This window comes from Cupressus sempervirens, chromosome 7 (assembly GCF_028749045.1).
Source record: "Cupressus sempervirens isolate cs-2001-9-10 chromosome 7, ASM2874904v1, whole genome shotgun sequence".
Classification (NCBI taxonomy): Eukaryota; Viridiplantae; Streptophyta; class Pinopsida; order Cupressales; family Cupressaceae; genus Cupressus; species Cupressus sempervirens.
In genome coordinates, this window is record NC_143124.1 from 116998498 (window position 1) to 117024086 (window position 25589).

The 25589-nt window shown below is 37.1% G+C and overlaps 1 protein-coding gene across 9 annotated transcripts in view; it reads right to left on the reverse strand.

Moving 5' to 3' along the window:
- Positions 1-986: 986 nt before the first annotated feature.
- Positions 987-25589, reverse strand: part of LOC149545781 (protein PLASTID TRANSCRIPTIONALLY ACTIVE 12, chloroplastic-like) — a 139828-nt gene continuing 115225 nt past the window's right edge. For 5 of the 9 annotated variants that reach the window (XM_089790828.1, XM_089790823.1, XM_089790825.1 and 2 more), the window contains 4 exons: positions 4515-4586; positions 4250-4303; positions 3937-4038; positions 1477-1978 (listed from right to left, as the gene is read on the reverse strand). In XM_089790828.1, the coding sequence (XP_089646954.1) occupies positions 3964-4038; positions 4250-4303; positions 4515-4586 (201 nt within the window). In that variant the 3' untranslated portion in view covers positions 1477-1978; positions 3937-3963. Of the gene's footprint in view, positions 1303-1476; positions 2000-3936; positions 4039-4249; positions 4304-4514; positions 4587-25589 lie in introns of those variants that run through there. The other 4 variants (XM_089790830.1, XM_089790827.1, XM_089790831.1 and 1 more) reach the window with 2 other exon arrangements.

Here is a 25589-nt window from a genome sequence, read left to right on the forward strand (position 1 = left end):
AAATATAAGGGAAGCTGCAGTTGGAAAACACATACCAAGAAGGCAGTGTTATTACATTTACAACAATCCTTGTAAAATCAACATAGAATGTGGATCACGCATTTAAAGAGTGTCATTATGAGTTGCATTGGACTCAACACATATTATTTGGAGATGAGGCTCAATGATTAGCAACACATATTATTTGGAGATGAGGCTCAATGATTAGGATTTGCCATTGATAGGTAGTTGGCATCTCACCTTTAGTTAATTAAGGAGCAATTCAGATCGGAATTGGCACAGGAGAGGATCGCACGGGTAGTTGAGAGGGAGGCCCTACTAATAGAGAGGCATCCATAGTGGCTTGTTTACAAGAAGAAATGACAAAGAGGGCTATGTTTGAAGACCACCTTGCTAGTGCCTTAGAAGCAATAGAAAAGGACAATAAGGTTCTTGAGGTTGCTTTCTGGTAAAGACAACCATGGAGTGGCAAATATTTGTCAAGCGTGAGATTAGATGTACGAGCTGACAGCTCATCTAGAAAGTACCTACACCACTGACACCCTCTTCATCAAGGATGATTTCTCAACACCCTCAATCATGTTTATTTGTAGAGTTGTATAGAGTCTCATTTTTTTTGTGTTGCATCGAGAGACTACTTTCTTTTGGCGGGGTGGGGATGATGTTGTTGGTACAAATAGTTATAAATGTGTGACTGGTATGTCCAGAAGGGGTAGGCAGTTCGGGTAGTTGCATAGTGAGGACGATTCATAGTTGCAACCCTTCAACACTTTATTTTTTATGTACTTGTATCTAATCATCATTAGTGTGAATACAATCATGTTGTCGTTTTGAGTTTGACTACATCAATGTAAACATTTCCTAAGATTAATCAGTTGGTGAGTTCTCTAATACTGTGTTGGGTTGCATCATATTACTTACATACAATTTTGTATGTGTTAAAACCTATTAACTGAAGCGATAAACACCCCATGGCTAAAACAATATAGCAGCAGGTAACAATTTTTTTGCTTGTGCAATTTTCTGTATGAACAGAAAAACATTTGTTTTCAATGAATGATTCTGATTATATCCCATTGACTCCAGTGCTCAATGTTCACCATAACAACCTCTCAAGCCCTCGTCTCTTGAATAGTAGCAACCAGAAATCAGCAATAGAAAAATTACAAAGAGTCATGGCTATCAATTAAAGTTTGAAGCACATTCAGCAAAGGTTTATGCCCTTGGGTCCAATCCAAGCAACTGTAGATCAGCAACCAGCACATAGTCATTGTCTCCTCTTGAACACAGTCAGGGACTCATCTGCTCGTGACAAGCACACAATCAAAGGAGCAATCTACTATCAAACTTCATGGTGCTGTAATACAATTTGAAGGAATATAAAACAATAATGGAGTGCAAAATCTACACAATGCACAATAGATAATATATATAACTACTCCATTATATTATTTTCTTGTTAAATAAATTCTCCCATTTCATCTTGATTGCTTTGTGTACATTTAAGAATATAATTAAAATCTACAATGCAACTTCTTATGACAGATAACTTAAAATAATATCCATTGTCCTTCACTATGAACAGTTAAATGTCCTCACCAAATCTAAGGATTGCTAGAGTTCTTGGTTTCTATCCAAGAGAAGTGATCATATGCACATTTGTAAGTGGCAATAAAAAAAAATTGTATATCATCTTTCACAAGTTATGAATTAATACAACACAGAAGGATATTCTATTGGAAAATTGGCATGTACATTGGATTGATCAAACAGCCGTCAATGGAAGTTTAGAATTGGTTTATATTCCACATTGACATTTCCACCGTATATGTCAACTTAATGTATGGTTGGCAACTTCATAGTGGCCAAAACAACTAAATAATAGCAACCACTGTATGCAAATCACCTATCAAAATTGAAGTGATTCACCAGTCAAACAAGGAATCTCATCTTCAGTAGTGTATTGGCTAAAATCCTCCTGCAATTTTGATTTGAGTTCCTGAAATTAGAAAAAATATAAAAAAATAAAAAATATCTGGGAACAAAAAGAAATTAGTAGCTTTTGATGGCACTTTTGACCATCAAAGAAGACATTGTGGGCAAATTTAACAAAAATCTTATATATAAATGATACGTAGATCATAGAGGACATATTCTCATCCCTACGATAACTAATATTATGATGTAAAGCTAATAAAACAACAGCAATGCCAATTATCATACAGTTTCATCTCATAATCATTCATGATAACACTAATGGAAAACCTTGAATTTCCAAAACAAAAATATTTTTCAGTGGAAAAGCTGCTAATGATCATGCTAATGGAAACCTATGTCCAAGAATGTTGAGCTTAAATGAACAGTTTTATAAGTGATAATAAACAGCCAACAGAAATTTAGGAATTCAGTGAAGTATTCTACTCATCATTAACAATAACTCAACTGGGGATCTAGGTATTGGTCCTTGCAACTGATGGCTTTGAAAAATTTAGTTCATTACATGTAGGTGTTAGCCTGGGACAGTAGTTGAATTTCAAAATCCTGGATCAAGATATTCAAGTAATGTGCATGATAATGGGCAGCCAATAAATGTGGACATTTAACATGGAATCTCCTCATGCTTCTTGCATTAAACTATTTACAGTATCACATACAATCTCCTAGGAATAGGATCGCCCAATCCCAGTGTGTGGCATCCCATTTGACATAGACAACATCAATACAAGGTATAAAATATTGCAACGTGCAGTGTGTAAAAGACCTTCCCAACAGTATAAACATTCTTTAATCGTGAATCATGATGAGAAGCTTAACGATACCAGACATAATAATTTGCATAGTGCAACCAATGGTGGTGGCCCTGCTGCTGCTTGATCAAACAAACAAGCTGACAAACATTGATACTCTTGATAAAGAGCAATATGATGATTTATATTGATTTTAAATGTACACTTGCAACTACTAAAAACCATGCTGATTAATTATTAACATTTGACAATTGACATTGAGACATTAATTATTCTATGTACTCTGTATATAACTTTGTATATTTTGTATGTATATATATATATATATATATGTTGCATGAGTGGCACAGGAAAAAAAATTGATAAACCTTCAAACCCAAACCCCAAATCCATCCCAAACAGGTAACAAGGCTTTATTCGTTTCCACTAATACCATAAAGAGTTGCCAGTTTATATAGTTTTTTTTCCAAAGAGCAGTATCCAATTTTGATCTCAGAAAATTAGATGATAAAAATGGGTTAATAGAATGAATAGGAACACTGCTGAAAACAATGTGGCATGAAAAGTAATTTCATTATTGACTACAATTTCAGTCAACAAATTTCTAGTTAGAAAGAAGAATTCCTCTCATCCCAAGGACACGTGAATTCTAGTTGCCTCTTTAAACCCTTACAATAATGAAAGCAATTATCATATCACAGATAGTCGTGAATAGGTAAGATTATTGCTGTTTTTGCAGTTTTTATCTTCCAGCATGAACAGTGAATCTACCATTCATCACATAGTTAAACCACTCATAAATCTTATATTATTTTTCTCCACAGTTACTCCTTTGTTTCATAATTTGTCGACTCTGAAGAGGTGATATTGCTATCTAAACTCAACTGTGTAGTTTTTCAGTCAAACCCATTGACCCATGTTTCATGAGTAGTGGTTCACAAGAACCCATGTTTCATGAGTATTGGTTCACAAGAACCCATCTCTCATGAGAATGAATGGAACTCTTAGCATCTAGGTGATGCTCACACGAGTGAATCGTACATAATTTGGCTGGCTTTGAATCGTATTGTATTGTAAATAGTTATGTGGCTGGTTCTGAATCTTCTAATATCATTTCACATCTAAAATTCAATAATTCTAGAAGGAAAACATTAACAAAACAAATTAACCATAAGATACTATAGCTCACCCGAGAAGACTGGTGACTGACTGCACTTTACAATTTAGATACTTCATCATCTCCTTCCTTTTCTTCTTCTCCGTCCACTTCAACCTCATCCTCACCTTCATCCTGGTATATACAAAAACCTTCATGCTAAGCAAAAGGTTATCCTAGACCCAATGTTCAACTTCTGCTACTTAAGATATCCTCACCACAATTTAGTGAGTACCCAGGAATCCATATTCAATTGAATAAAAAACATTTTTTTGTCAATCACAAAATTAAGGTTAATTTGCAAGATTCTGAACAAGCACAACAAAAGAGAAACATACAAACTTACGTTCTTTTCACCTATGTCAACAGCCACAGCCATTGCTTCATCCAGTTCATAATCCTGCATTACATGACAACAGCCAATGCTTATGATACCATATATTTCATATAAATTTGGGATGCAGAGTTGCATTACATAGACCAGTAATTCACATGGAATACATGTTTAAAAACCACAAACTATGTTCTCATTTAATTAAGGACAATATTATTCCAAGGTATTGCAGCTACAAATGGAGATCCCTTGTCAACAATAAAACCAGATTACTCACCTCATTTTGTTGTTCCTCCCTTTGTTTGGCTCGCAGTTTGTCCATTACATCCCTTGATATAAGTCTACCACTCTGGTCTTGACAAAGAATTAGCAGAAATGTCCAAGAGATACAAATATGTGAAAACAAACAGATCATTCGAGTACATCCATTACATGCAATTTTCTATGATTTCATCGAACATACAAATTGCTAAAGAATTTAATGGAACACTGTGTAAGTAACATACAAATGTATATATACAGACACACATGTGACGTGTAGTCTTGCAACAAACAGCTACTTGAAACAAGTGACTATGATGAAAGAAAACTTAGGGTGCTTGATATCAGACCAAATTAAGAATATTTTCCATGCATATCAATCTCCAATATTAGCAATATATTATACTAGCAGCCCAAAATAGCCTTACATTCAAGAGAAAAGTGGCCTGTAGTGTAATGTCCCCTTTTGGGACATTACTCCTTTTTACTTCAATTTATATTTTAGAACTTTATAAAATCATTTTTCATATCCCCCTCACTGACATAATACTTATTTTTATATAATAACAAGAGAAGAGATGTGCCTTTTCATTTAATTTGTATATTTTATTATTAATACTAATATTTGATTATTACTTATTGATACAATATTATTAATATTAATTCATTATATACACTTCAATTAAATAACATATAATAACTCAAAACCTATATACTTAATATATTTATATAACAATTAATATTTATTATTGTATAGTAAAATATAATAATAGTTGATATACATTTCTTTATATATTATGTTATTATTATTTCAATATGTATACGTCTATAGTGATATGAGAATGTTACTATAAATAAAATATATTATAATTTATATTTAACCTTAATATTTTTTATTTTTATTTTTTTGATAGGTAAACGACGGAAACCTAGATTAATTATTATTATTGTAAGAATTTGCGTAAGGGCAAAATTCACCCAGGAACGAAGAACTCAAACACAAGCACACAGTAGACCAAGAGAGAGAGTATGATCAAAGTGACGATATATTCAATATGCCATGATAAGAGTACACTAGGAATGCCTGTATATAAAAGCCTCTCAGGAAGCACCTAGAATGTCTTTAGAAACAACCAAGAGATAAGACAACCAAGCACCTTATCCAACAGTCTAGATGAATAGATAAGAATGACAAAGTGTCATATATGTGTAGAAGATTCTTGTGTTGTAGACAACATGTGCTTAAAAGAGATGCGGACCCCTATGATATCATCATGACAAGTCAGAAGAGTGCACAAACTCCTAAGTGTCTCACAAATAAAATAATGCAAAATAATAAACTAATGCATTAACCTAAGTAAACTTAAGTGTAATAAGTAAATACTTATTTACACCAACACCCCCCCTTAAGTGCAACTTAGGAGAATGCCCTTAAGCTTACGAACTAGGATGAAGATGCATAATGGGTCCCGGCTCCTAGGCCATGTTAGATACCCATGTACATAATGAAATACAATCTCTCATAAAGCAGGGAAAGAGGGAAAACCTCATGGGAAAAACCCTCCCCCAAAAAGAGAGATAAATAGGGATGCAGCAATGGATGGAGTAATCAAGAACCCCCTATTACAACATACATCTAGTATATACATAAGAGAAAGATGAGAGAAGGAAGAGAGACAGAATAGGCTCCCCCCCAACCCGCCCCCCCCCCCCCCCCCCCAACAAAATAAAAATGCCAACAAGTGAAAGCTGCTCCGATGAAGAAGCTGGTCCAAGAATGCAGAATGGTGTTTCTCCCCTTACGAAGAAACAATGGCAAAGGTACACTCTTGAAGATGTATGCTGGCCTTGAAACCTACTCAAGTATCCCTGTGTTGATGTTGAAGTTCACCCCTTCCAACTGTGCTGAAAAGAACGAATGCAGATCAGGCAAGGATGTCTGTTGAACCTGTTCCACTAAACCATCTGTCTCCTCAACTGACAAAGAGACCTCCACTAATTGTTGTTCATAAGGATCCACAATCATGCCAACCTGTACAGATTGATCATGTAGAGAATGGACATGAGGGTCAGAGTGAGCCCTCACAACAACTATAGAAGGATCACCTTCATCAATGAGAAGATGTATGTCCTCAAGGCTGTCTCCCAAGTCAAGAGAAGCTGGAGCTGGAAGACAAGATGTACCTTGGTGTGATGGACCTTCACTATGGCAATGTAAGCATGTGGGCTAGACTGATGTGACCTCTCACTGCAACTGTCGATAGAACCCCACGTGTCTGAACCCATTGAAGCACTATCGCTAGTGTCACTATCAGTTTCCACTGTGTATGATGTGCGGAGAGGATTAGAGGATAAGTTGGGTGATCTTTCTACAAAGTGAACATCCTTCTCCACAAAGATCTCATGTGTCTCTGGATCCATCAGTCTGTAAGCCTTCACATTGTCTTCATAGCCGATGAAGATACAAGGCCTAGGTGCCAGTGCCTTGCAACTACTGGAAGCTAGGTTAGCCCATGCTGGACAACCAAAGACTCTAAGGTGACTCACAACTGGTTTCCTGCCGACCATGCCTCAAAAGGTCTCTTTCTGTCTAAGGCATTATGAGGAGACCTATTAAGTATGTGAGTAGCACTGCTAATGGCTTCAACTTCTAATGTAGGATCAAGAGACTTGGCCTTTATCATGCAACTTGCCATGGTCTTGAGACTCCTAATGCTCATAGTTGCAACATCTGTATTCTGTGGACTGAATGCTAGTGAGTTCTGAAGATCAATCCCCTCAATGCTGCAAAAGTTCTTAAGTCTTCTGTCTACATATCTGTTCTCATTGTCCACCCTTAATACCTTGATGGCTTTCCTTGACTTGTGTTCAACATGAGTCTTAAATTCTTGAAGCTTATGAACCATTTCATTCTTATGATGAAGGAAGAAGACCCAAGTGAATCTTGAAAAGTCATCAACAAATGTGAGGATGTAGCGGCCTTGGCTGATTGAAGTCGCAGCAAAGGGTCCTGCTAAAACCATGTGAACGAGCTGAAGAACAACTGGATCTCTAGAAGACTTCCCTTTATCATACTTCTCCTTGAGATTCAAATCCACTGAACAAGATGAACATTCTCCCTTATAGAAGTTGATATTAGGTAGACCTTTGACCATATGTTTTGAGCAAAGTTGCTGAAGAGAGCGGAAGTCAAGGTGACCAAACCGCTCATACCATAAGTTGATGTTTGAAGTAGAGTGAATCAACAAGGCTTGAGAAGGACTCTTAGGCACAAAGTGGGAGAAGGAATAAAGCCTCTTGTCATCATTGACTTTCCCCATTGCTACCAATGAATCATCTTTGAGACTTCGCACCATCACTGAATCTGGAAAGAACTCAACTTTGTGACCACCTCCAAGGTGAGTGATTTGGTAAACTGATAGGAAATCGGAGCTAAGGTTTGGAACGTAGAGAACATCTTTGAATTCCCCATTTTCCATTTCCACATGTCCTTTCCCTTCAACTTCCATTTTAGTATCATCTCCCACAAAGATGTGTGGTACCTTTGACTGCTTCAATGAAGAAAAGTCTTCCTTTGAAGAACCCATGTGGTAAGAGGCACCTGAGTCAAGTATCCATTCCGAAGAACTTGTGTTTGCCATAAGTGTTTGCCCTTTACCCTTTGAAGAGGTTGGAGTTGAATCCTTGGAAGTACTTGGCATTTGAATCTTGTTCTTCCTGAGTAGATTTTCTAACTCATCGATTCTTTTTGTCTTGCAATGATGCTCGTCATGATTTGGCTTTTTGCAGTATGCACAAAAGAGTTTGTCCTTGTCATTACTTCCCTTCTTGTTGGAAGAAGAGTTGCCTTGTTGAAAGGAGGATTGTTGTGTCTCAGATTGTGTTCTTTGCTTCCTCTACTTCTTCTTATTGTTGCTTTTCCCTCCTTGACTTGATTTTTGCTCATCACTAGCCACCAAGGCTTTGGTCTTTGATGACTTGAGAAGTCCAAAATCCACCAAGTGAGATTATTCAACAATCAACATCTCTGCAAATGCATCGAAGGAAGGCTTGTGGTAAGCAGATCCCATGGTCAACCTGTGATTATTAAAACTCAAAACAAAGTTGGCGTACTCAAAAGGTAGCCTCTTCAAGATGTGATGAATCAACATGTCATCCTTCATGGGATTTCCACAATCTTTAATAAGTGCCCTATACTCATTGACTTTGATGATGTAATCTTTAATTGTGACAAAATTCTTTGGATCCAAGAGAAGTAGATCATCCTCAATCTGAAATCCCTTTTCTTCATCCACCTTACCATACAACTGTTCAAGTTTATCCCAAGGTTCTTTAGATTCTGAACAATTTTTAATGTGGAAGAGAAGATCCCCATGTACACAACTCCTGATAACACCTAAAGCCTATCGGTCTTGATTTTGCCAATCAATGAGTTCTTTAGCATCACTAGGTTTCGTAATTGTACCATCAACATAAAGACTATATCATTTTTCCATTAATCTACTCCATGCAATATCTTTCTATGTAGAATAGTTGCGTGAAGTTAGAGGACATTTAAAATCCATGATGCAGAATTGAAAAGAGCACAAAAAAAAGACACAAGAACACAATACACACCCCCCATTTGAACTCAATCAAAAGACCCCCCCAAAAAAGATGCTTTTGGCACTTTATAAGTAGTGCGTTTACAATGGGCCACTTGTCAAAATAAACAAAGTGGACTTTCTGATTTTGCCTTTACAACTGCCTTATGAGGCTCAAATCTGTCACTTAAGCACTGTGGCTCAGATTTGCAACAATTCTGAAAAAGAATCAAAACTTACAATGTCGAAAAAGGCTTAATTCTGAAAGTGAGATTTTGGTCCACACAACCCTAGAATCTGACTTCAGATCTGAAAAGTAGATGAAAAAATATGCACTTTCAAAAAAAATAGAACCTAAAAAAGTGACCAAATGTGCCCGTAGAAAGCTTCTGAAGTTGCAAAATGCAAGATTATGCAAGTACAGTCGCCAAAAAATACAATTTCTGCAAAATCTATGCACCAAAACCAGAAAACAACACCACCACTAGAAAATTTAGAAAATTCTACCCAATTTCAAAAAAAATTGCACCTGAATCGAAGTCCGGATGTCCAAGTTATGGGCTCGCAAAGTCAAGCTGCCAAACTGAAAAGCAATTTGGAGAGGGATCTGGAAGGAAAACTACGAGTCTAAATTTGACAGTCAAACAGTTGTCACTGCAGTTATAAAATGCCCTATTATGACGATCAAACGGCCGTCAATTTTAACATAGCGTATTGATAATGTCAGCAAAAACTCCGAGTCTGGGATGACGTGGCAAGCTGAGTCAGCATCTATACTGTATGGACTTGCTGACGTGGCATGTACAGTCGGGTTTCAAGTGACGTGGCAGTCCCGGGTGAGCTGGCAAAAGTGTTGACGTGTCAATACAAGTCAGCATCCTGCGTGGCGATTTATGCAAACGTGGCAGGTGGGCCACACGCTGTAGAAGACTATCAACGCATCGGATTATGAGCAATCCATGTGGATCTTGGTAACGTCTACATGTCCTTGGTACAAGTCTGTGTGTCCTTTGCTAGACCACTAAAGAGGGGGCTGCGTGGCATTATTCGTGTGGCAACACGTGTCCAATGTAAACAACAGCAGACGGGAAAACTTCAACGTGCAAGGCCCAGTTTTCGTGCAGATGCCAAAAAAAAGCACCGGTGCTGGGAAATCAAATTCTTGCCGGAAAATTGAACTTGTGACACCGAAGGTTGAAAAAATGCACCCACAAGCGGGAGAATAAACGCCGAAAACTTCTTATGTGAAGCCAAAAAAGGGGCTGGAGGACCAGCAACCAGAATCTCTGCTTTCTACGCCAGGAATAATTTATGCGCTGCCGGAGAATGCCGGAAAACAACCGCGTGGGCAGAAGATTTATCACAGCGTCGAAATTTTTAAAAAATTGTCGCCAGTATTTGGTGGGTTTAATATAAATCCCACATGTATGGTGGGAGCGTTGTTAGCGCTTTTTAAAACTAAGCCCATGCGAATGTCCAAACAAAGAGTCGTGGGGCTTGGGAGGTGGGCTTTATCGCCAATGAAAAATGTGGCCGGGCCAATGGTCAATCTCACCACGTCTGCAGTATTGTTCGCTGGATATATCACTTGATTTTCAATTGTGGACGAATTTAATATGTCCGGCCTGCGAACAAATAATAAATTCCTCCGGCCTGCAAACACACTATAAATACCTCCAAATGGCAGATCCAAGGTGTCACTACCCCGGTTTGCTAAAAAAAAATTCTCTACTGGGTGCCCGAAAGGGCAAAAAAATTGGCCAATAATTTGACAATAATTACAGAGAAATAAATGCAGATCTAAAATAAATCAATTGAATCTACTAAAAATGACCATACCCATACTGCAAATCGGGGCCTCCGGGTTCCGATTTGCAAAAAAAATTTGCCTCACAATCGACTTTGGGCCAAGGTAGGCGTGTTTATAGTCGATTTTCACCGAATCAGTGTTTCGGATGCAATGGGGAGGTCAGATCTAGCTCTAGATGTTCCCAATTTCTGCAATACTCCGGATTCGGGCTGAGGTGATGAAGCAAGCGTGGTCTCTAACAGCTATGTGAGGAGAAAATCTCCAAGTTGCTCTGATACCATGTAAGAATTTGCGTAGGGGCAAAATTCACGCAAAAACGAAGAACTCAAACACAAGCACATAGTAGACCAAGAGAGAGAGTATGATCAGAATGACGATATATTCAATATGCCATGATAAGAGTACACTAGGAGTGCTTGTATATAAAAGCCTCTCAGGAAGCACCTAGAATGTCTCTAGAAACAACCAAGAGATAAAACAACTAAGCACCTTATCCAACATTCTAAATGAATGGATAAGAATGACAAAGTGTCATATGTGTGTAGAAGATTCCTATGTTGTAGACAACATGTGCTTAAAAGAGGTGCAGACTTCTGTGATGTCATCATGACAACTCAGAAGAGTGCACAAACTCCTAAGTGTCTCACAAATAAAATAATGCAAAATAATAAACTAATGCATTAACCTAAGTAAACTTAAGTAAGTGTAATAAGTAAATACTTACTTGCACCAACAATTATTTATTGGAATTAATTATTATTATATGTTAAGTGAAGGTAGATTCGAACCCAACACCTCCCACATGAGAGGCTCGCAAATTACCGTTGCGTTGCAGGCTTTTGCCTAACCTTAATATTATTATATTATTATACATATTTCAGATTTAAATATATCCAATAGCATATATTAAAGATATTTAATATTATTTATCTTATTTATTATAAATAATATTTTTATTTTAAAATAGATGATTATAATTATATTATTTAAATAATCTGATATTGCTAATTAATCCTTATTTCCTATTAAAACCTATTTTGAAATTGGGGACATCACAAGTAGCCACTTGTACAGCCAAGGATGAAAAATGAGCAGCCTTTTTGTCTTAATGTTCAGACTCTCTATAGTACCTTGGCATTAATATTGACTGAGAAGAAAGTATGATTAAATAGTGCCTTAACCAAGTAGTGCAGCCTACAACTATGTTGTGTCCCATCTTTGACTGCAGGTGAAATTCTATAATTACATTAATTTATTTATTTATTATTCTTAGATAATTAATATGGAATTAACTAATATTTATTATTAAGTGATTTTAAGAGTCCCAAACGAAATATAAATAAGTCAATTGTTTAACCATTTATAGCCCAAGATGGTTGCCAAACAAATTTAAATGAGGGTGGAAGAACAGTATTTATTATCAGGAATTTAGAATTTATTTCAACATAGAACCTATTGCTAGCGTCAACATACATATGCCGATTTGATTATTAGACAGCAGACTCTAATAATTGTTATTGTATGACAGCAGGTGGTGATTAAAACAGACAAAATAGCTACCTTAATAAGCAGCAATCTTCATGATCGAGAAAGATAGATATATGTGGTGTGGGAAGTGATCTTCGTGTCTTTATGATCAAGCAACTATTATTATAGCGCCGATATCAGTTCACAGAAGAAATATGCAGCGATTGGAAGAATAAAAATAAAACCCAATTTGATAAAGATAAAAGAAGTGTGATATCTTTTAGAAACATGTTAAGGAAAATTAACAAATAAAAGAGTTATGATTAAAGCACATTTAATTCATTAAAAGAAGAGAAGGTGTGATTCAAGCAAAAAATTAAGATGACTTGTTAAAAGAAGTTAAAAGACATTTCTCCAAGACTTGCGATTTATTTTGGGGTAATGTAATTTGTTCATTAAAACAAAAAATATCTCTTAAAGAGTCAATGTATAAAGATTTGTTGATGTGAATTTTGTTCGACACTACAACATGCAAAATCAAATATTCAATGCTTCAAGATGAAACGTCAAACACTCAATCCTCTCTTGATATAAGGTCATCTCTCATGCTAAGCTTGAAAGTAAGGTTATGAAATGACTTCAAAGTTTCTTCTATTTGTGAATACTCGCTCAATGAAATAATGTGATTCGCTAGTAATCACTTAGGGGACTTACGCTATTCATTCAATGGGCATCAACTTCTTGCACTTCTAAAGATTTAGTGTCACAATGTCCAATGAAAATATGATTTGTTTTTCCGATCCTTCAACTCAAACACATTAACCTTGAATACTTCTACTCTTAACTAGGAATCCAAGGAATCATGGATAAATTGGACTCTACTAGATGCAATCTCGCCAAAGACTCAAACCTGTCTAGTGCAAGCTTCTAAGGAACACTCAAATGGTTTTTAGATCAATATCTCCTCTTCAATCCCATCAAATGGATGCAAACTTAAGATTTAATATCAATTGAAGTTACATGCATGCAATTACCGGCTTACCACATAGAGCACTCCTACCATCAGTAAGAGGCCAATCACCGAATTCATTCAAGTCAAGCAAGCAAACATCTACAACAACTTTCATCCAACTAAACTACTTCAACATGAACTGAAAATGACTCCAAGTGAAAGATTGAGAAAACCATGCAACACTTAAAAGCAATATTTAGTAATTCACTATTGTGAGGCCTCACTTGACCTACCATAGCATAGATAACATATATGCTTAGTAATTCACTATTGTGAGGCCTCACCTGACCTACCATAGCATAGATAACATATATGCACTATGATACTTCTAATTCTATGTTTTGATACACTTTTGAGACTATAGGGTTATGTCATTTTAATATCTGCATTTTGATGATCTGCACTTATCTCTGCACATTAGGACCTAATTGATATATTTAATGATTCCATTTCACGTTCTAAATTATTTTAATTGCTATAATAGAAATTTAAGTGTAGAAATGTTTGAAATGTCAAATTGTAATGTTTACATGGAAATTAGTGTTAAAGGATAGATTGTGATATGCAATAGGACCTAATTCAAATGCCTAGGGACTCAACAGTCGAGGATTCAATATTTTGTCACTATGATAGAAATAGATTATGAAGTTATTTAGAATATTGATTTGATCATGTTAAGTAAAGTTTAATGTTGATAAGCATAATTTGATATTTTGATGTTTTGAACGTTTTATGTGAAAATGATTTGAAAAAGAAAGTTAATTGAAATTGATGAAGTATGAAATCCAAATGTTGAATGTGATAATGATTTATTGCACTTATTTCTTATATGATTTTCTTGGACTACTAATGCTCGAGTTTAGTGTGTAGGATTCTAACCATGGGGTTTAACGGGGAACCAAGGCTCAAGCCCATGTGAACATGACATAGCCAAGGTTGAATTAGTGGAAAAGATTCAAACCTCATTGTAATGTGTTTTGTTTCATAAACGTAAATTGTATGAGTATGTAATAGTTTAATTCATATATTATTAAAGACATGTCGCCATAAATGTAATCTGTTATTCTTTTTATGTGTCACTTGACACTTGTGTTGTCCATGTGTTGATGACTTGTCATTTAGGGTTTTGGGAAAAAGTCACCTAACCTAAACCTAACCCAACGTAGTATCCAAGTTAACCCCTTATGGTAGAGTGTAGGAGAAGTCTCCATCAAGGGAATTTCGAATTCCAACTCCCTATTAATTTTTAAGGATCAAAAAGTGGTCCTAGGGGGTTATTTTGGTGAAAACTAAGTGCTCACATGATAGTAGTATGGGTTGGGGGTCTAAATTTAACCTTTAGTAAGCCTAGATGACCTTGGGAACCCTCCAAACATGTCATTTTCTTAGAATTTCGAAATTGAAGAGTTCACATGTTTTTCCCATTTGGTCAAGATTACAATTTTAGAAAGGGCAAGGATGCAAGAAAAGTGGGGCTTTTGGTTGGGCCATTTTAGCTAAGTGAGAAGTTAGAGGCCTTTTAGAGGGCTTGGGCAAAATGAGTAAATTGTCTACCCACTCTCTAACTTTAGAGAGACTTAGGCTTTGGAAGCTTGGAGGGAGCTCTTCTGCAACCTTTCATTACCATTTTGCAAAGGAATTCAAGGTTGGTATTTCTTGCCATGTAGTTAATTTCTTCCATTTTGAAGTTAAATCTTGGTATTGCATTCATAAGAATGTAAGTAGTGAGAATGCCATTGTAAGAAAAATGTGCGGTATCATCTTGTATCATGTTGTATTGTGTTGTGATGAGCATGAAGTTTGGATTTTCATTGTTCTCTTGCTTTTGATCTTCCATGATTTTGTGCATGAGTGTTGTTATGGGTGTGAGGGCTTCACTCACCCTTTGGGAAGGGAAGAGAAGTCCAGGGTGAAGGGGTTAGTTGGGCTTGAAAATGTATTGAGAACCTTGGAGTATGGGCTCCATTGTATGCCATAATCATTCATATCTTGTTGGGGGTGATAAGGGAAGTATGGTTTATAAAGGAAGTTTATAGAGTATGGGCTCCAAGGAAGCTACAGCTAATGGTAGTGTATTTGGAGGATGATTGTGAAAGCTCTGAAAGGGCATGGAATTGCTGATTTGTGAAAGCCCCAAAAGGGCATGAAATTTGTTTATTGCAGATATTGTTTGATATGGCAAGTCTCCATTTGAAAAGCGCACCTTCACCCTATGTTCATGGTTCCATTGGTCAACTGTTGTGAAATATCCTTGGGATGGAATTGTTCGAGTGTTGTAATGTGATGTATATGCATTGTGAGATTGGAATGAACCCCGTTTGAGCCTTGTTCCCCGAGCTCGGGGGTGGTCTCTTTGGAGGCCTATGGTTGGGAGGAGAGTACCCATGGTCCTTGTTATTTTGTTGTGATGTATTTGCAGATTTTATACTCAAGGGAGCAATGGGAAAAGCTTGGATTTGCTCTATATGTTGATGTGGCATGAGGAAGGGTCTTATTATTATGTGATACAATTGTATGAAGATTTTCTTTTAATCATCTTGTTGTAGTGTATGGGAGCCATTTAGAAGAGAAATGTGTTGTGATTGGCCCATATGAATTGTTTCATTTGGTATTGTATTGCATGTGCATGTTCATAAGAGGAAGCATTGGATTATCTTTGATAGGTATAGCTGTAATGCATCATGAAATCACTCGAAGAGGATTGTTCCATTGTATTCACTTTGCATATGAAAGCAAATAATCATGTATTTGATGTTAATTCAATATAGATTCATGTAATGTCATAAGGAAGTGTATACAAGTATGCTTGATATTGTAGAGAATATTCGTTTTGAATTTGGTTCAATATGCAAATATGTCCATAGTTACAATAAACTTGTGATGAGATGTTATGAGAAAATTGTATTCAAACCCTGTTTAATCTTGTAAAGGATCCTCATAGTGTAATTGGTATAATGTACGAATTTATTCATAGCATTATTTGTAGATATGAAGAAATGGAGTTGTTTGATTTCGCAAGTTGATCTAGTTAAAGTGTAACACAAGACTTGTATTTATTACAAGTGAATAGTATGTATGATTCCTTAGCCTTCAAAGTTTAAGTGATTTCAATAGGCCTCAATAGAGATTGAATTATATGAATCTGATTTCAATAAATCATTTCATTTAAAGGTTTCATCATAGAGATCAAATTTTTCAATGCTATATTTGATCTTGTTCAAATGGAAGATATGAATCTAATGTAATGAAGCAAGTGACATGTGTGAACAAATTATTTAGTTTTCCAGTCCCATACATTTCTATGAATTCCAGTGCCTTCAATGGAGTTCTCATCTTAGACATACTTATTAGAATATGAAGTGTAGCATCAGATTTTACTGTCAACAATACACACACACACACACACACACACTATGTCACGATGATTGAATAAAAGGAAATTAGACCAAGTAGAGAACATGGCACCGAAAGAAAATGTATAGCAAATAAATCTGTAGGTGTGTCTTTCTTCTCTAGAATTTGTATGGGGATGGAAATATATCTCCTTTGCCTATTACAGTTCATTAAAATATTCACCCAACTAATAACAATAATAATATCTCATAGTACAAGTACGATCAGCAAGTCGCGTGGTTTAAAAAGAAATCATATCACATGGGAAAGCGACTAGGATTGAGAAGGAAGGCACAGTCACGTCACTCAACCCACTCCCCCTCTAAACTTACCGCAGATTTATGACTGCCTAAGGTGCTTTCCCCACTGTCATCAAAACTAAAACATGTATAACATGTGAGTATTCGAGCTTCTAGAAAACTTGGCAAGAGGCCCATAGTACATGCACTCTAGTGGAAAATGGGCCCCACCACCTCCCAAGGGGCTTACTTGAATTTCTACCCACTCCTCATGCAGACCACCACCACCATTTAAACCATGACATCGCCTATGCCTTTGGAGAAGAGATCCAAATTAAAAAAAATTAAAAAAATAATAGTAAAAATTTAATATACCTTGCTCGAACCAAGGAAAGAAGCCAATGCTAATTAAAGGCATGGAAATTGTCTTAAAGAGGGGGGAATTACGTGAATTCCCACCACTCCCCTTTTCTCTTCTCCCTAGGCACCGCCCAAGGACATGGGTCGACCTTCCCATCACATCATACACGTGCCCCTTACCTTGTGAATTTGTTTGGACTGCGACTTAATGGGTGTTAGGGAAGTGTGTTAGTGTTAGGTAAGTAGAATAGTGTTAGAATGGTTAGTAGATGTATTTGTTGTTAATTAGTAATATTTGGGATAATGAGGGTTAGTTAGTAGGATTTTATTTATTGATTAAATTGTTAGTTATTAGATTTGTTTAAGTTACTTGAGAATTATGGTAAGATTCTAGTAATAGATAACTCATCCATGTGATCTTACTTTATGGGTAGAGTAGGTAGTTATTATCATTTTGATATAAGCAATGAGATAGAATAACAATGTAGATAAATTAGTTGTGTCATAATCTAGGAATTTTATTTTGTAACATAATTATGTTTAAAGAGCACTTTATGATCTTACCTTATTTATTTGATAAATTAAGTTATAATTTCAACAAAAATAGGTTAATATTAGTTCTAATATAGTTCGATTAAAATACTTTATATGTTGTCCTTCACTTAAGAGTGTTTAGTTCTATTGGATGAATTCAATGAAGTGAAGATTTTAATACTTAAAATTTGATGGAAAGTTTTAGAGTGGTATAGTTTTATTAAATGCTATGGAAATTAAAGGTAATTAGGAGACTTTCATAAGGTGTTAATGATAGTCTAGGTTAATATATGGTAATGAATTGAATAGTGATAAGACGTTTATGTATACTACATTTTGCTATGTTAGTTATATGAAAAGATATATACATATATATTAGATTTGATGAAGTGCGTTATATACAAACATTGTATAATTATATGCACCTAATCTTTACATAAACAATTCACCTAACAAATCTTAATCAACACACTTAATATATAAGATGTATTAGGAATTTATTAAAAATATTAAATCGTGAACACTTTATAATATATGAATCATATTACATATTGAGTTAGTGCTTTGAATTAGCCTTTAGATATATTAGATGTCCTTCAACTTATGTGCTTAGTAATTAGTTGTCACTTATACTATGAAACTATTTCGAATCTTAACATTCCTTGGTAATAATATATGCATATGAATTTTATGCAATGCGAGATGATTAAATGTCACTTTGAATAATGATATAGGTAGGACCTTAATTGTTGGGAATAAAATAACATGTAATATTTTAATGAAAATGTTATTAAGGGCTAAGAGAAGAACTGTCTAGAATATTAGCGGTGAATAACTTGTATTGAACATTGAAATATGACAATACATACGTGAGCTAGTCAATGTACAATATGTTCGTTGATCTAACCATGACCCAAATCAAAGTGCAAAACATATATCTTCAAAAAGTGTACAAGTTAATGGAACCCTACCCTGGATACAGAGTTCAATTTCATGCCTAGTTGAATGCCTTAACATGATAACTAGTAAGCCCTATATATGCTAACATCAAGGGCTTAGAGGAGTTGATTTCCTTCTCACCTAATTTTGATGTTGTATCATTAATACTACTGCCTTGATATCTGATGATGATTTGAGATGAACCTCCAACCAACCTAGCAAAGATCACTTTGATTATGAATGGAATGTATGTTGTAACCCTATAAACATTACCATTAGGTATACTAGACCCTTGGCCCATCATTACCCTTGCCAACAAAGTATAGTCCCCAATGTGAGAGATACTTGAGCACTACCTTTAAAATAAATAAATAAAATTAGTTGTGTTTTGCCCTGTGCGCAATTAGTCTCTGTTACCCCATGAGGGTAAACATTTGGCACTGTTGTCATTTCGAATCTGGGGAAAGCGATGCGACCAATGGCATACCATAATTAGAGTAAATGGGAATACCTCTGAAGGAGAATGTGAGAGTTAATGAAAACAGAATACCCGAATTGTTCGAAGGGGAGGGCGAACTAATAAAGAACTTCCACATTTTGTTATGCTCGAGCATTGAAACCTTTGTGCAGAGATAAGTCGTATGTGCAGAGGTTCAAGAGGACATTAGCTAGGACTCACTGAATGTGAGCCTCACCACCAACCAACTATTGCATCAATTTCCCAAACTATTTGCACAGGCCTTTCTCGCACATAGACAGCAACGCGAGGAGATCAAGCAGGAGCAACGAAGGTAGCAGACCCTTCAGAACTTCTGAGAACACAACTGTCGAGAAACAAAAGAGCATGATGAAAGTAGCCAAAGGTCCCACCCATGAGCCCTAGGCCATGGGAATGTGAGTAGAGTGTGAGTGGGAAAGAGCACTAACCTTTGTAATGGTCACGCAGACGACTATAATGATGTATAAAGACTTTACATAAATAAAAGTGTTCTTGTTAAAAATGATGGTTTTTTGAGGATTAATGTCAAATCAATTGAACAAAAATAAAAATAGAAATGAACAAAATAATGATGATATTCATGTCGAACAAAGAGCTTTAATCATGGCCTGGATCATCCTATCTACTTTGATAGCAAATTGTTGTCAAAGGTGAAGAAGAACTACAGCACGATGGAGCAAAAGGATTTAGGAATGGCATATGCCATACAAAAGTTCAGACATTATTTGTTGGCAACGCCCTTCACATTCTACATAGACCACCAAGCATTGATGTACTTAGTAAACAAACCCATCATTCAGGGGAGGGTGAGCAGATGGTTATTGTTACTACAGGAGTTTACATTTACCATCTGGGAAGAGCCACGTTATAGCCGATCAACTAGCTTGGATCATGTCGGGGGAGCCATCTGAAGGAGTTAATAATGACTTTCCAAATGCGCATTTATTTCATATAGCCATCCTTCCCGAGTGGTACAAAAGCATTGGCAAATATCTATCTACTTCACAATTCCCCAGAAAGATGCCACCAAGTGAATGTCAAAAGTTGGCATAAAGGAGCAAAACGTTTTCTCTAATCAATGGTATGTTGTATAAAATGGGGCCAGACCAAGTATTTAGAAGATGTCATGGAGAAGTAAGTACAAAGCATCCTTTGGGAAGCCCACGGAGGCCCAGCAAGAGAGCATATAGGACCAGACACGATGGAAAGGAAAGTACTTCTAGCAGGGCTATAGTGGCCTATGCTATACAATGATGTCAGATAGTGGGTGGTTAGCTGTGACATTTGTTAGCACACGGGTAAACCCTTCAAACAAGATTTTATGTCGCTCAATCTATCACATGCCCAAGAATTGTCTGAATGGTGGGGTTTAGATTTTGCGGGACCCCTAAAGCCAAGTAGAGCACGAAGATGCAACTACATTGTTCCAGCAATGGAGTATCTCAAAGTGGGTGGAGGCATGAACGTTGCCCGATAACTCAGCCATAAGCAAATCGAAGTTTATTTATGAACATATTATCACATGTTATGGCATCCCTATCCAATTGACCAGTGAAAGAAGAGGTCACTTCGTCAATCATGTGATCCGACTGCTCACAACCAAGTTTAAAAATTTTCACTCCCTATCTAGCTCATAGTATCCGAGGGTTAATGGTTAGGTAGAGGCAACGTACAAAATTCTAGTGTCGGTCATCTACAAGTCATGCAAGGTAAAGCAAGACGATTGGAAAGAGAACCTACCATCAGCACTTTGGGCATAATACACAACGTACAAAATCACAACAGGACAAATGGCATTCCAACTAATGTTTAGGCAAGAAGTGGTGGTGCCCACAAAATTTATGGTCCCAAGCCTCCAGAGAGCAATTGATAATAGGCTCGAAAATATGGAAAGTCTTTGGGAGAGATTGTATAGGCTAAACAAGCTAGACAAATGATGCCTAATAGCGCAATGGGCGACTGAGGTAGCACAAACTCATCGTAAAGCATGGCACGATAAACATTTAAAGCAAACAAGTTTTCAGCTTGATCAATTGGTACTAAGGTACAACGAGTGCAATGAGATTAAACCTAGAAAGTTCAAGGTGAAATGGTTAAGACCCTATAGAATACGAGAAGTGGGCGACAAAGGAGCCATTAAGTTATGGACTCTTGAAGGATGAGAGATAGCAGATTCAATAAATGGCACGAAACTCAAAATTTATCACCAACGATGCAAAGGACAAACTAACCCACATAGTAAATTAGCTATGAGAAATAATTATTATAAAATAAAATAAAAGTCTTGCGGACATGACCATAGACGTGGCCGCGAACATGTCTTGCAAACATGTTTCCGTGACTTATAATTTTGGCCCACAGATATAAATTCACAACGACTACTCTGCAGACACATACTTCACACACAAAAACATAAAGGCCATGGAGAGGCATAAAAAAAAAAAAGGCCCGCAGACAAGGTTGAGGAGCATAAGAGTTATTGGAGATGTGAGAAGAACATTTTGCTTTAGCACTTCCCCGCGGAAAAGGAAGTCGTGGAAGACAATGGAGAAAGGTCGTAGGTATCTCTAGATAAACACAAGTCTACCAACAACAAAATATTGCTAAAGGAAGAAAGCCATTATAAAAAGATTGGGAGTCGCGGAAAAACAAAGTTAGAAATAGAAGAAAATCTTCTATAGAAACGAGCAACTACCGAAGAGGAAGTGTGGACGAGCGGTCATTGTCATCACACACCCTAACCGTTTTAGTGACAACAAGAAAAAAAAAAGAAACGGTTAAGGTATGCAGTCAACATGCAAGAGGCAGCAGTGGAAGGACCAATTGAAAGAAGATAGTTCCAACATGGACAAGAATGCACGAGTCTTGGCTTCAAGTGTTTGTGTTGCAAGCCAACGAGCCACCTCTAGTAGTAAGAAGTAGAGAATTCGTCCCAAGGTGCAACAAGCATTTTAGAAAGAAAACATTTCCCATCCCACAACTCAATTTGAGGACCTGAATGAGATTGAATGTTGTCAATGGTGGCAAGATAGGTTGGGCATAGACCTAGTTAAGCAAATATTGGTGCGCATGCATGTGCATTGGGCCATCCAAATGCCAATATTTTCCATCTGGCTCTTTGAGTAGGTATTGTGAACCATGATTGAATCATATGACAAGTATAGCAAGAGAAGCTCATTTGAATACAGAAAACACCCTATCACTGTTCAAAGCCCATGATTTTACCAAATATTTTGGAATTCCAAGATAGGGAGGTTGTAAGGTGGCAATAAAAAATCACAAACTTCCACAAGACCGGAAGGAATATTGGGTTAAGCTGGTTGGTTGAGAACTTACATCTAACGAATTTCATTCTATGATAGAAGGCACAAGCAATCGCAAGAAGAGACAAGAATTTGTCAAGGAAAGGCCTTGGGTTGTATTCTAGATGTCATGAAAATAACAGGAGTAACTAGGGCTCCTTATATAGCTCTACCACATGTTTTCATGAACGGGATCAAGAACGGAGTGGTGTATGATTGGGCATCACTCCTAGCAGATCGAATGGAGTTTACGATGTTGCAGCACCACAGTTTTTACTTGCCCCACCACACCATTGGATTATTTTTGGAGGTTGCACTTCACTAAAGGCTTGTTGATATATTAGAGGTACCGCTGAAAGGCAAGTTGGCACAAGGAGAGCCTCCCGTACTTTATTGGTGATACTTAAACACGGGTGGCATGATGGATGGCCAAAAAAAGGTGATGCAAGAATTGGACGCCGGTGACACCAATATTGGTCGAGAAGATACTATGAAGAGTGATGGGACTGCTTCGGAGGGAGACAGCTCTTCGGCAGAGGATGAGGAGGACATGACCCATGCAGTGTCCCCACCTAGGTCACTCTTTGCACCTCTTCTATTACCCACGTCGGCCCACTTGGTACCCACCATTTCCACTCCTTCGATCCCACCATTCGGCTAGAGAAGACCTATTGTTATGACACCACCCCTGGCAATGAATAAGACCACAGCAATAGTGAGTGAGAAGGTGACAAGGGAGAGGGAGGTAGTCTTTCCAGAGTTGATGGGAAGAGAGATTGTAGAATTGTCATCCCAAGTAGCTGCTAAGAGTCAGATAGAGCAAGTTGCCTAGGACCAAACCAACCCAGATGTAGTGATTGTAGTTCCAACATAGGGTGTGATGGAGATGCACCGAGAGACAGAGGCAGACAAGACTAGGTTACTAGAGCCTCAGGTCAAGATAGAGGTAATTGGCACAGAGGTTGTCATCGCCATTGTTTCTACTTTGTTGACCAAAATAGTGAGCATGGCACAATTGGCACAACCAAAGGTTGTGGAGATCTAGGTGATGGACCATGCCAGTATGTTCTTGCGACAGCAGTTCCCACTCACTCCTGCAAATGTCGGTCCCTCCATTCAATCCCCAAGACAAGAAGAGATTTTTGCTAGAATACCAACAGCATCACGAGAGAAGGAGATACCACTATCCAAGGATGCACCAGGAGATAAGAGAGCCACACCAGAGATGGAAGTGGCTACCACAGGAGGAACGAAGATAGATATAGACTAGCAAGTTGGGCAGGAGGACGAGGAGAGGTTCTCCTATGGGTTGAATGAAGAGAGATCCAGGGTGTACATTAGAGCTCTAGAGGATGTGCTGGAAAGAGATCAGGTATTTTGACATAACGCCTTGACCAGAACAAGAGAATTGTAGCCGATCCGACCCTACATACAATGAACGTGCCTCAAACAGTTCCGCTCTTGCTTTGATGCAACAGGGTAGCCAGCAATCAAGACACCAGAGATGTTGGCAAATTGGGCTATAGAACATGAGTTGGGACAAATCAACAGCACCATGGAGAGGCTTGCACATGAGATAGTAGTGATGTACAAAGACGACTACTATGCTCGACAATATGCGGAGCCTGACAGAGTTGTACCTGAGAGGTCTAGAGAGGTGGAGGCGAAGGCTCAGGAGGAGGCCAACAGGCAACTTAGGTGGCAAAGTGAGCAATGCTGTTGTAGGATAAGGAAAAGGCTAAAAAGGGTCTAGAGGAGGCTAAAGCAGCTTGTATACAAAAGGAAGCACAAGCCATGGAGGCAGCACTTTTACTGAAGGATGTTGTAGAGGTCAACACAAGGACAGAGAAGGATTTGTGCATCCATACAAATCAAGTTTAAGCATTGCATCGGTTGTTGAAAACTCCAAGGACACAACCTCCCCCTTAGTCACTATTTTTTTATGTATTTAGATCGTTGTCACCTATTTTGTAAGTTGTAAGTCGTCAAGAGACGACTTTTCTTTTGGGGAGATGATGTTGAGGGGTTATTGGGTAGTTAGACGGTTAGCACATCTGAGGGATTTACACGGTCACAACTATTCGCCTCACGACCCCTCGGACACTGTATGTATGCACCAATTCTTTTAATTGAGACATGTGGGTATAAGTACATTTGTGTACGGTGATCAATAAATGAATAAAATATTATTATCTCTCTTTACATTCTATGTTGAGCACTTTACATCCTGTACGCAATAAGTCTCTGTTACCCTTGTGTCTCTGTTACCCCACAAGGGTAAACAACCTTGGCCTTACATAGATGTCCAATTACAACAAAGACCCAAGATTAATTGGAGATCAAGGGTCGAGATTTATTCCCATGAACTATAATTAGGGTTTCTAAATTTACAACAAATTACATGAGGACACCAAATCATGGGCCAATGAGAAAATTAAAATGATTTTGATAGCTAACAAGAAAATAGGACACTTCGTGTGACTTGATTGAATGCACTTGAGTCTAGAATTTTCAATTTGGAGGAGACAACTCAATGTCACTTCATCATCCTTATCTTGTAGATTTATTTAAGAACATGTGCTTGGAGTCTTTCCATGGAGAGGGTGTTTGTAAAAATGCAAATATTTCTTGCTCAATTATTAGAAAGTAACTCTTAACATGTCAAACTTTGATTAACGCTTCCAAAACTTTCATCTCTTAAGGATGACTAAGATGGTTCATGTCTCCAAATTGGTTCCATCTTCTTGTATTTACTCATATCCTGATGTGAATTGGCATGATTGAACTTATAGACTCGATCTGTTTTGAACTTGATAATGTTGTTCTCATATAATTGCTTTCTTGAACCTGCTCTTGAACTTGAACTCCTCTTCTCAAATCATTAGAATCCATTTTGATCTCAGTTTGAGTTTGTATTTTGATAACTTGATTTAAATCCTCTTCTTTTCTCAAA